This window comes from Canis lupus, chromosome 18, assembly GCF_003254725.2.
Source record: "Canis lupus dingo isolate Sandy chromosome 18, ASM325472v2, whole genome shotgun sequence".
NCBI classification, from domain to species: Eukaryota; Metazoa; Chordata; class Mammalia; order Carnivora; family Canidae; genus Canis; species Canis lupus.
The window spans coordinates 5,366,548-5,379,951 of NC_064260.1; the positions used below are offsets into that span (position 1 = coordinate 5,366,548).

Below are 13,404 nucleotides of genomic sequence, written 5' to 3' on the forward strand. Positions count from 1 at the left end.
AGAATATGCTAATTAAAAATGAAAAAACACACACAGAAGGCATATTTAAACTCTATGAGTAAATAGTTGCAAGCCCCTGAGCAGCATTTATTCATGTCCTGGTGAATTAGTGCTAATAATACATCATTCTTATCCAGGCTTTAAAGGAGTTATCAAATGAATGTGATATTAGAAACTTCACTGGAAACATTTTGTTTTCCGCTAATTTATATTCTTCTCCATTCCATTTTGTCAAAACAGCTCATATTTCCAAGTATTTCTAACAGGCAAAATTGAGAAAGGCTAGAGAGGTTATTGGCATGAAAAATCTCCAGAGGAGATTAGCTTGTAGATTGAAACCGAACTAGTTTTGAATCTCAGCGGCATCACCTACTAGCTGGGTAAACTCACACATGGCAGTTTCAACTGCTTAGCTCCTTAATTAGGAAAATGATGATAACTTCATGAGACCACAATCAGAGGTAAAGAAATAATAAGTGCTCAAGAAATGTTTGCTCCTCCTGTGTGTACCAAGATGAGTCTTACTTGGATGAATGAGTTGCAATGAATGTGTTGTTTTGGGATACACCACGGCCTCAGCAGGTGGGAGGAACCATCACTTTACATGCTTGTTCTCAAGTCACTGTAGAAGGTGGAAACCCTGAAATCCTGCCCGGACTAGGGTCTGGAAGATTCTGTGGTGAATGGCATATCAGCCATGCCCCTTGGCAATTAGACCATGTGTATGTGGGCACCTGCACTTTTTTTCCCCTCTCAACTACAATAAGAGGCCTTATAACTAGAACAAAGGTGTAAATTTGCTGACTAAAGGAAAGAGAAAAGGAAATTTACGCAGCTGCTGCCAACATGCCAGGGCACAATAAAATAGGCAATTTATGTATTAGGTCAAAATGAAGCACATTTCTTTTAAAAAATGGATTTCTGGAAGAAATTGGCACTGTATCCATAAGAATTCTAATAAAAAGATATTCTTTTCAAAAAATTATAGGATAAAATCATCCTATTATTTGACCTTTCCCCTTAAATAGTGATTTAGTATGTGCAAACCTGAATAAAAATTGCATTAAAAGCTAGCTTAAATTTTCTCACACAGCTATTTTCATTTCGTAAAGCTGGCATCTGTAATAAAAGAGAAGTATGTCAAAGGGCCTGTCTGTTCCTAGAGCTGTAATGGACACTCCGTTCTTTATAAACTCGGCCTCCTTACAGACAAAAAAAAAAAAAAAAATTATTTGACTGTTGCTTCTTTTATTATTGGGGCATTTTCATTTTTAGATTTGTTCGGATGATAAGCCTCACTAATATTCACTTTTATAAAATAAAGACTCTGGAGTAAGACCACGGAGCCACATAGCAGGAGAGAAATTGTCATCTTCCTCGTTTCTTGTTCCTTTTGATTCCACCAGATACTCAAACAAGAAAAAGAAGAGAATTATACCCAATTGTACAGGCAGATGCCCTGAATTGATTGCTCCTTATGTTAAACCAATAAAACAGCGGTTCTCACATAGGAAATTAGCCTATCAGAAAATATTCACAGCCAAGAGAAAGTGAATACTTGAAGAGCTCTGGTAAAATTTAGATGGGATAAACTCTCCAGATAGTTGTCTGAACTCGCCACCTAGTTCTTTGAGTTCAAAACCCATATCCTCTCCTGATGCTTTTTCCTGGTAGACAAGAGCTCCGGGGGTCTTCCTCTCCCCATTGCTAACTCATGGTGGCACTTTAACAATCAACTTAACTTTCTTAGTCCTAAACTATCAAATTGAATAAAAACCTTGGGGAAAAAAAAGAATTTCTTAGAAAGAAGAGGACATGTAAGAATCATGGTGGAGACACCTTTTACCCAAATATTTAAATGAATTTGGATGAACCTTTAAGCTCCAAAAAGCCTACAATATGAAAAGTTCAAAATATTATTATGTCCTATGACATTGGGTACACTATATGGAGCAAAACGAACTTTACTTCTTACTAATGTTTAGGAAAACTCCAAGTCTGATGATGTTTTTGTATCTAGTATTTATCAATTCAGAGTTGGGGAAAAGAAACAGATCAAAGGCAATTTTTTTTTCCTCCGAAGCATATGATAGCCAGTGCATTTTCCCTGAAAAGATCACTGTGCATTCAAATAATAGCTCCACCTCTTGACTTAACAGATGTGGAGACAATGGAGCAAGGTCCTTTGCTTCAGAGAGTTTCGTAAAAAAGGCCTGTCCTCATTCTAAGTTGATCTGACTTGCATTGCTGTTTCTTCATATCTCTAGTATGTGTTCTCCGTGTGACTTAGGGTGAAGCATTCCATGTCCCTGAGTTACATTTTCCTGATTTGTACATTTACTCTACAGAACTGTTGAGGGATGAACTAAGACAATGCATGCAGATTATCTACTGCATGTTCCCTGACACAGAGTAGATGCCCATTGCATTTTGGTCATTTTGGAAGTTGATGTGAACCAGAGGGATGCCACACCGTTAAACGAGCCCAGTGCCTTCCAGCCTCATGACCCTGGGTGCAGGGAAGGAACAGCAGTGCAGATGGAACAGTTGAAAAAGGAAGGCACTAAAAGGGAGCTCAGTTCTTTCATCCGGCGGACAGATGAGCAGGGCAAAGCCGACTTTGCAGCCCAGGAAGTGCTGAGTGAAATGAGGCAGGAAGCTGCAGGACCCGCGGGGCTCTCCGTGGCAGTGGTTCTCAGGATGTGCTGTCCCTGCAGCCCAGCTCCACTGCATTGCGCAGAATGCCAAAGTCTCACTCCTGTGCTGTGAGTGTTTTTGTTTTATTTTTGTTTTATTTTTAAGCAATAGATGGAATTTTTTGTTTTTTGAAATAATTATAGTAAGGATAAAATATTGGAGGCTTTTTCTTTTCTTTTTTTCTTTTTTTCATATTTCTCCTTAGCCAAACTCTCTTTCGTCATGGTCAGCCCCGTGAGAAATGCTTGCATTTCCCAATCTCAGCGAAGGTGACGTGACACTGGAAATAGCATGAGTTCTAAGAAGAGCTGAAAAGTGGAAGCTAAGTTTCTGCAGTCCTTAGACTTCTAAGAAGACTTATTAGACTTTTCCATTTGCAAAATGGAGAAAATATCTTACCTATATTACAAAGGCTTGGGGAATTATACCTGAGAGAGCACTATGAAAATCTTTAAGCATAAAAACAAATGAAAGTCATTGTTATTAAATAGAAGTCAAAGGACATCACGAAATGGCATTCTGAGTCAGAGAGAAATCTAGGTTCTATTAGGCTGCTCTCCATCTGGGCACACTACCTGTACATTTTCTTCGCGTAATTTAGATAATAGTATCTCTTCTTTCTTCCTCACAGGGAATTTTTATGTAAGGGACAAAAGTATTAAGACTCTCAAGGCATTGTTTTAGACATCCAGAGTCAGAAAAGAATTGCTAAAGTTTTTTCGGTTGCCTTTAATGAGTTTACAATGTAATCAGTGTGTTCAACTCTGAGTATAATGGATTACAAGTCAATGGAGGCCTTGCTAAGGCTACTGGAGAGGCAAGGCCCATACACTGTGAAGTTCAGAGGAGAGTGAGATTACAACTGCCTGGTGGGAACACACAAAACAGAAGCAGATTATTCAAGGAAAAGAGTTGCTTAAATTCATGGTCACATTGCGTAGTTAACAGGTCACCCTGCCTGGCCTTGGGCATAAGGCGAAAGAAACCAAATAAAATAGGTGATCCAACATGATGTCTGTCATACTAATATGAAAAAAATAATAAAATAACACACAAACAGTTATGCTCAATTTAAAAAGGTAGAACAAATATGTATGTATGGGAACAAATGTAGAACAAATATGTATTTGGGATCTTAGAAATGAGAGGCAGCAGAAGAAATTCTTGCTCAGAGCTCCCAGCTGCAGTCTTGGCTTTTATTATTTCATGGAAGTAAAATGTTTCTATTGGTGAAGATAAGAATAAAGCATGATGAGTGGCCAAAGGTTGCTTTTTACAAAAAAAATAATAATAACTTTCTATAGAATAGAGTAGAACGTGTTTGATAATATTGTAATACTCAGAGTAGTGTACACCTGAATGGAAAGGACTATGATGTTTATTTGTTAAAAGAACACAGGACAAATGACAGCATTTCAGAGTCTTAGATTTCACTAGATCTGTGCGTTTACAAAGATAAAGGAGTACATATTTCTTCATTCAAGACCATAAACAGAAAGAAGAGAAAAACAATCAGTGATTTGATGATAAAATTGCTTTAGAATCTAATGTACAGGGAAAAAAAAAAGTGCTTTATAATTGTCCTGACAGAAATACATTGCATTTAATAGAAATATGCTAGGAAATGCATGTAACTAGAACAGATGAATGATTACTAGAAAAAAAAAGTACTATGTTACGGTGGCATATTGCATATCTGACGGCAGTTCAGAATTTTAGTAGCCTTAAAATACTCTTTACAGTATGCAGTTGGGTTTCTTTCTGATTATACTGCTAACGTAAATATTGTTTTAACTTGCACACGCTGGACATAGTATGATTGGAAATGTTGGATCAGAATGAAGCTAGCTGTTCCCTTCATATCTTTTTGGTAATGATGGGCTCAGGCATTTCCTATGAAGGGTTGATTATTTGTGGAAGGGACAGCATAGTACATGACCTGAGCAGATGTGAGCCAATCTGCAATGCCATGCTGAAAAGGAAACCATTATTTCACAAAATATCTTTTTTGAAGAAAGAATCATTTTGCTTCTTTTATTGCTCTTAGTATTTTTTAAACATTCAATATCAGACATATTTGTGTCAAGTTAACTGCATTTGGCTATTCAAGACCATGTAATCATTTCCTTCCTTCCTTCCTTCTTCCTTCCTTCCTCCCTTCCTCCCTTCTTTCTTTTCTTTTTTTTTCTTTTCTTCTTTCTTTCTTTCTTTCTTTCTTTCTTTCTTTCTTTCTTTCTTTCTTTCTTTCTTTCTTTTCTTTCTCTTTCTTTCTTTCCTTCCTTCCTTCCTTCCTTCCTTCCTTCCTTCCTTCCTTCCTTCCTTCCTTCCTTCCTTTCTTCTATTTTCCTTTCCTTTTTTTTGATTAAATGAATCCTTGTCAAAGAATTTCTCTTTACAAGATAATAAGAATATATATTTAATTTTGGAAAGTTCAGATGCTAGTGGTTCTGTGTAGATTGTATATATTTCCCTTGCATGAACTTTGTACTGAGAGCTGCACATGACCTATACTATCACTTTTGCATTGTTGAACCTTCTACCAAGCCTGAATGAAGGCACCCTGCAGAGACTCACCATTTACTGCAGGATCTTCAGCTATTAGCTTTCTGTGAGGAGATAATGTGCTAAATATATGGCTCACTTACCAAACAAGGACAATCAACAGCAGCACTAGGGTAACCTAACCAAAACCAAACCAAACCAAAACCAAAAACAGTAATGCTAGCCTGTCAAAAGGCCATCTTAGAATCCCCAAATGTTTATTCTACAGTGATGTTTTGAGAGCATGTGTTTTTGCCTCAATTTTTATCATTGGCAATATGGACCTGAACATGATTTAGCGAAAATATTCAAAAGATTGAATTTCCTTACCCTTACCCCTTCAAACTGTTTCAACCTATCTCCAATTAAAACAAAAAATACAAAAAAGAAAGAAATTCTTTGAGCCTCATCACATTTTTGTTTTCTTTCAAACAAAGGTATTTAATGCATAATTAGTAGCTAGAGGCTTACTGGATAAGATGTATGAAGAAGAAAATATAAAAATACAATTTAGCTCTCTCCTTTACATTGCCCTCAAGCTCTCAAAAATTTCTAACTCTTGATAGCATTCATTTTTCCTTTGATTTCAAGGGTAAACAATTGAGAAAAAAAAATGCCTTAAATGCACCCGTTCCAGAACATATTCTCCAAAACAAAATGCCCTAGTGCACCCCGTCCCAGAACACATTCTCCCCACCCTTGAGAAGCCTGCTGCTCTGAGTCGGTTATACTCCTGTGGTTTTATGCTTATGCAGTAGTAAAACAGGGGATGTGTATTTTCAGTACGAATAGAGGAATAACCAAATGACTATAGTGAATGATCCTTAAAGAATTACTTGAGGGAAGAGTATTTGGATTTGTTCCTCTCAGTGTTCCCAACCATGGGATGGCAATGTTTGAAAACAGACAAAACAAGACCAACTTCCTGGGACTGAAATACTTTGTATGTGTTGTTATTTGCAGTGCATGCCAAGACATTCATGAGCACCAGAGCCAAGCTGGCGAGCTAATTAAATATATATATGTATGTGTTTAAAACAGCCTAATAAGGAGCATTGGAAATCTCAAGATGAGCGAATATCTTATAACTTCTTCCGCAGGTGCGAGGATAGCTACAAGCCATGGACTTTCTGTCCTGCTTCTTGTTTGTGGCTTTGTGAAGGGTGCTTTGCTTTAATCTAAAGTGCTGACTTTTTTCCAATATCACTTTCTCTTCTTAAAGCAAAGAGCAAATCGCCTGTAAAATCTACGGAGCGGACAGCAAAGTTGACCCTAAACTCCAAGCACCACTCTGCACCCACTGTTCTCTAATTACCTACCCAAGGAGCGCCTGCTTCCGGAAGCATAAACGAAGAAGCTATCACACGCTTTGTTCATAACATTTTCTTGGGCAAATCACTGATCTTTTATTTCAAGAAAATTAGTGTGAAGTGATAGGACATTTTCTAATAGCAAGATCTATTTTTTTTTTTTTCCTTTTCTTTCGGCTACTTAAAACATCTCACTGACTGCTCAGGGGTTGGCCTGAATGTCATCGGTATAGTAAATATCTACTACGGATACCACTGATTTCCTACTTAAAGACACATTATCTGCAGGAAGCAAACAGGAATCAAAAAGCTACAGAACATAAACTATCATCAAACAAAACCCCTCTTTTGGGGCAACAACAAAATCATCGACACTGCGAGTCAACAAGGAGAACGTTACTTTAAATAAGACATAATAAAAGAAAGATTTTTTTTTAATTTTCTCTTTTTTTTTTTCTTGGCTTTTTTTCTCCTTTTTCTTGATTCTAGTTCTTGTTCAATGGTGGCAAGTGCTGATTACGGCCAATCCCTGTCAATCCTGGGAGGTTTATATAAATACATTTTGAGTGTTCTATATTTCAATGTATTTTGATTCATTTTGCAATTCCTGTATATGCAAACTTGACAAATTCTGTAAATTGCTTATAGTATGTGTGATATAACTTCAAAGTAGATAGACTATGACCCTCATGCAAGCTGATTTTTATCATTAAATATATAAATATATACATATAGAGATCTATATGTTGGGCCACCAACCAACCTTTTTTTAGATAAAGCATTTGTTTTTCACTTATAATTCATATATTGTGTGAATTTTGTAATGCCTTGTTTCACTTCCACAGGTTTGACAGCTGCAGATGGTTATCTGTTGCCCTCTGCTTCCTTCTGGAAAATGCATATTCAAAATTGTATTGGTCTCTGATAAACGAATTAATTTTGTTGTGTGTATGCTGTGCTGAAATTTGCTATGTTCCTTTATATACGGTGTTTATTGAGGTTTGAGGGTCTCTTGACTCTGAAGAATGTACACTCTCTGGTTTTGACAGCTATCCCTATATTATTATCATCATTATTATTTTCAAAATGCAATGTTGCTTCTAGAAAATTTGCCTTGGAGGTGAATGTGAGAAGGTGAAGTGATCACCATGATTACCTAAATTCATGGAAAAACACTTCTTGTTGTGGCTAAAAATGCTGCTTCCTTCGACCTTTATGAATTCTTGTAGCTTTGTCACTCTGTTATTTGCTGCTAATTATATTTTAATGTCTCTTAATTAAAAATTAAAATTTGGTTGTTGGCTAAATATAATATGCAAAAGATGTCTGCAAATCCCCAACTAAAGAAGATAAAATGCGTTCAAGTTTTCACTGGTTAAATGAATTATAATTTTAAATATTTCATTCTTATTTTTGGCTTTATGATAATTCAAATTATTTTATTTGGAAATTTTTTCTACTCTGGCAAAGAATGATAGGCAGAACTATTAATGTGTTCCATATATACTATGGAATAGATACAGATTGAGATAGAAATGACCTAAGTTTTCCTTCCAGAGAGATTCTAACATTTTCTTTCGTAACAAAACCAGAAGATCATCTTTGTAGGACCACCAGCTCATAGGCTAAGGTCCTAAACTGAAGCTTGAAGGCAATGAATACCTCTGCTTTTCAAAGGTAAATGCATTGATTTTCTGCTATTCAATTACAAGCAATGTGCATATTTTCATAATATCTTAACATTATCTTTGAGAAATAATGTTTCAGGCTAAAACTTCTATTGACTTCTTTTTGTCCATTTGGTTTATTATTTCAGTCTAATGAGAAAAAATAAATAAAGGATTTAATTGCGCTATTTTATTAACCTAGAAATTTATTTTCTTTCAAAATTTAATACTAAAAATGAATAAATTAATAGTAAGATAAATATTAAGTCTATCTGACCTCTAAAGATCACATACATTCAAGCGTAAATTACCGTACTGATTCAGATTCAATCATGCAGGGAAATTCCACCATATAATTTACTTTCACCGAAAGTTTAGGTCATGAGATTGGTCAACTCTAAAGCAAGACAGATATGTATCTGTATCAATGATGTTTACCATGCTCGCTCGTAATAAAGGATATATGCTGGCTTGGGAAGAATTCTCACTAGATTCATTGTGTCAGTGTCCAAAATAATGAAGTCTTCTTTGTCAGTGGGCTACCAAGAGTCTGACTAACTGGCCTCTGTGAGAGAGAAGTATCTCCAAACTTGAAAAGCTAATGTGTAACCTTAAATATTGGACAGAAGCATAAAAAACTAAAGAATCTGTCTAGTGGTTTTTACCTTGTATCCTGTGCTCCCAGGACTACTGCTCATAGGTAACCATGACTCTAAAAACAAAGATTGAAAAATAAGTTATATAACTTTCTCAATCTTGATTTCTAAGGTTATGAAATGTTTTTCAGAAGAGGAAGTAATAAAAAGTTGAAATTTCTTACCTGAATTCAAATCAATGCTTTAGTTCTTTCTTAAAGACTTACAAATTGCTTACAAATAAAACAATGTAAATGAAAACACTTGAGGATGAAATGATAATAAAAATTATCTGAACCAGGAGCTCCTGATCTGAATTAGTAAACAAGCTTGGTGGAGTTTATGAACCTACTAAAATTATATGCATATTTTTGGATATGTGTACTTTTTAAACCTTTTATTTAAATTCCAGTTAGTTGACATACAGTGTTATATTAATTTCAGGTGTAGAATTTAGTGATTCAACACTTCCATACATCACCCAGTGTTCATAACAAGTGCCCTCCTTAATCCCCATCCCCTCCCCTCTGTTCACTATCAGTTTGCTCTCTGTAGTTAAGAGTATTTCTTGGTTTGCCTCTCTTTTTTTTCCCCTGACAATTTTGTTTTTAATATTTGTTTTGTTTCTTAAATTCCACATATTAGTAAAATCATATGGTATTTGTCTTTCTCTGACTGACTTATTTCACTTAGCATAATATTCTCTAGTTTTATCCATGTCATTGCAAATGGCAAGATTTCATTATTTTTTATGCCTGAGTAATATTTCATTATATACATATATTCTTTATTCATTCATCAGTCAATGAACATTGGGTTATTTCCTTAATTTGGCTATTGTAGATAATCCTGCTATAAACATAGAGGATGCATGCATCCCTTTGAATCTGTATTTTTGCATCCTTTGGGTGAATAGCCTGGTAGTGCAATTGCTGGGTCATAGGGTAGCTCTATTTTTAACTTTTTGAGGAACCTCCATAGCTCTCCACAGTGGCTGCACCATTTCACATCCCCACCAACAGTGCAGGAGGTTTCCCCTTTCTCCACATCCTCAGCAACACCTGTTGTTTCTTGTTTGTTGATTTTAGCCATTCTGACAGGTATGAAGTGTGATATATGTGTATTCGTTTTATGTAGATGATACCGTCCATTCATTGATTCTAAAAGTGATTGGATTGTGATTTGCTGGCCCAAAAGAAGAATGCTTAGATGTTTTTGAGCACCTAAAAGGACCTGATTATTATTCTGAACTAATTTACCTTAGAGTTCTTAGAAGCAAGACATCTTTAAGGAAATAGTGTGCATGTATGTGTGTGTGTGTATATGTATTTGTGTACATATATATACATATATACATAAAAGAAGCATGTTTCTAAATCCAGAAAAAATTTTCTTTAAATTTCTTATATACTGCATGGAATAACAGATATGAGATGATGTTTGTTGAATTCTTAGAGCCAAAGCTAAGAACTTAAAATACAAATTTTGTGAGATATATATATCAAATAAGCAGTCTTAGTTTTGATCTTATATAAAAGACAAAATGTCTAAATATCACTTAGTAGTACTTCCTATAAGAAGGAAATAATTGCAAAAAGTAATTGTAATCTAAGATAATATATAAACTGTGATGATTGTGTCTTAGAATTAAAACTCTGAAGCTACAAAGTACACGTGCAAGTAATTTCAAACATGAGGTCCAAATAATTTTAATTTTAGAGTTTGGTTTTTTAATTTAAGGAATCTCTACACTCCACGTGGGACTCAAACTCATGACCCTGGGGTTGAGTCACATGTTCTGACTGAGACAGCCAGATGCCCCCAAAATAATTTTACTTTTAGAACTGCTGATCAATTAGGGGAGCAGTCCATCATTCAGAAAGTGTTATAAACGTCATCCTTCCTGTGATGGAATAGTTTGTAAAGTCCTTTCCACTACCTAGGGAAAGACAGATAGGAAACATCCAAACACAAGGGTATATAAAATGATAAATTCTATGAGGAAAATCCAGTAGGATGATATAAAGGAATGTGACTGGAAGTGATGGGGAAGCTGTTCAGAGAAGCCAACACTTAAGCTTGAATGACAAGAAGCTTGTCAGGGAGGATCTCAGAGAAGTTTCCAGGGAGAGGAAACAACTTGCACCAAACTCCCAGTGGGAAGTTCATCTAGGCTGGATTATGCACTAGAAAGAAGCAAAAGTACTGTAAGTGAGGGGAGAGTGGCAGGATATGAGATCAGGTGAAGGAGAGCCAGAGAAATGAAGCAAGATAGAGGAATAGAACGGTTTGTGAAAATTCCAATGTGAGCTATTCTGAGATCCAGACACAAGCTCTCCAGACCTGACTTTTTATCATGTTTAGTTTCGCGTGTAAGCAAGACTCCTTTGGGAACAAAACTGAATCTCTAAAATAGTTAAGTGATACTTTTGTATCAGAGCTCAGGGATTTATTAGGCATGAAGAAATTTAACAACCTTTTAATGCTAATTTACAAGTGATAATTTTGAGGAGGAAAAGGAAAGCAATGAGAGAAAATTGGTACTGCTTTTAGTGTAGTACTGAAATAGTTATAAGTATAATTTGAAATAAAAACATGAGTATAAAATTGAAAGTACAGATAGGTTGAAATAAGAGACGCCTAGGCACTTGGTAAAATGTTGTAATTAAAAAGGTAAAGAGAAGGGGAAATCTCTACCTGTACAGAGAAAAAATGGTGATCCAAAAAAAAAAAAAAAAAAAAAGATCACAGAGTCCACCACAATACAAATCCCAGAAGACAATGGATTAAAAAGTACAGTGGGAAAAATATTGTGACAAAATAATTTTATACTTAGTTAAGTTATACTTTGATTGTTTAAGAAATAAACAAAATCATTCTGAGGTAAGCAAGGCTCATAGAAAAATTGCATATTATCTATTCTTCTTGAGGCTATGCTTACTTCCTATATGTTCCAACTAAGATAAGAATCAAATATGATATTAAAAATAAATAGGCATAATATAAACTGTCTACCACATAAGCTCTGAAATTGCGTTAAATCTAAAGAGGCATTGAAAATTTTATTGTATTTTACTGTATATAAAAAGAAACAAATTTTACAAAATAGGACTTATCCTTATTGTGTGCATGCAGTGAAATGCACTCTAATATTTTCTATTTTAGTTCTGTTTCTTTTTTGCTAACACTTGTCACAGAACATTAAATTGATTTTATAATCCAACATCTGAAAAAAAAATCCACAGGTGCATTTTATTCCAAAATTTAATATAAATAGTAAACTTAAGTAAATGGTAGTATATAATATAAAACAGTAATTTAATTGAGTTGTAAACTCTTATTATATTTTTAAAAACCAGGAAGATAGAGATGACCCAAGTTAAAAAAAAAATGTATTCTTTCTCCTGTACTAAAGTGGCATGACTCCTATTGGGGGTAAGGGAGTAATAGAGCTATTGTACATGTCTATGGTCTTTATGTTCCATTTCAAGTTTGTCTCTTTTTCTTTTTTCTGGCTTATTATCATCAGAGAAACCCCTTCCTGTGTTTGAGATATCTTTAACCCTTAGTTATAACTGATCAGGTCCTCCAGAAGACATTTCCTTCTTCAAAGCTTTGAGAACTTTGGAGAGATAGCAGACCAGGATATTTGCAGTCTACTTCCATGACTGGCCCTAGATACCAGAGAAGGGTAGAAGAAATAACAGTCGTGGTATTTAATCACTAGAGGAAAGGCATACATAGTGACAGGTAATAAGAAGCAATCTCAGGGAGCACTTGGGTGGCTCAGTTGGTTAAGCCTCCAACTCTTGATTTTGGCTCAGCATCATGAGATGGAGCCCGAAGTCAGGCTCTGTACTGGGCATGGAGCCTGCTTGGGATTCTCTTTCTCCCTCTCCCTCTACCCCTCCTCCCTCTTCTTCTCTAAAAAAAAAAAAAACAAAAAAAACACTAAAGAAACCAACCAACCAACCCAGCAACATCAGAAAGGTAATCAGAATGTCTGACCTAAGTTTTGAAATTGATTGTAGAATCAGAGGAAATAGAAGAGCAACCTTCTTGAAGAAACGCCTGGTTTGTATGATTCACCTTTCCTTGGAAACAGAGTTTCAAACCACCATACTAAAGTTGCATTCCTCATCCAAACTCCTCATCAGAGTTAGATTCATTAAAAGGATCACTGATCCCAAGAATAATATTTTATGTGAATCTTGGGAATATTACCCTTAGCATCTCCCAAAGGGACTAAGGTGCTTGGAGAATACGTGTGCAATGAAGAAAGAGATCATTCAGACCTGGTGTGTTACTGGGCAATGACTCAGAATTAATACTATATCCTGAGGTCCCTGGCATATCTAGTGGAAGATGTAAGGGGCAGGCAATTCATAGAATATTTCCCCTTAATCTCTTTTTGGCCATGGGGACCACTATACCCACCTACATTTCCCCCAGCTCCTAAAAACATGGTTGAAATGTCTAATTTGAGTAATAGAAGAAAAACTCTACATTGTTTCTCTGTCAAATTAGCTAATGGCCATGTTTCTGAAGGACCCT

At 35.5% G+C, this 13,404-nt stretch overlaps 1 protein-coding gene across 5 annotated transcripts in view; it reads left to right on the plus strand.

Moving 5' to 3' along the window:
- Positions 1–13,404, plus strand: part of VSTM2A (V-set and transmembrane domain containing 2A) — a 191,277-nt gene that overhangs the window by 19,822 nt on the left and 158,051 nt on the right. Inside the window, exon 5 of one of the 5 annotated variants that reach the window (XM_025449435.3) lies at positions 6,202–6,338. The exons of 1 other annotated variant lie outside the window; for it this stretch is intronic. In XM_025449435.3, the coding sequence (XP_025305220.1) occupies positions 6,202–6,248 (47 nt within the window). In that variant the 3' untranslated portion in view covers positions 6,249–6,338. Of the gene's footprint in view, positions 1–6,201; positions 8,697–13,404 lie in introns of those variants that run through there. 3 more of the 5 variants (XM_025449432.3, XM_035701096.2, XM_025449431.3) reach the window with 3 other exon arrangements.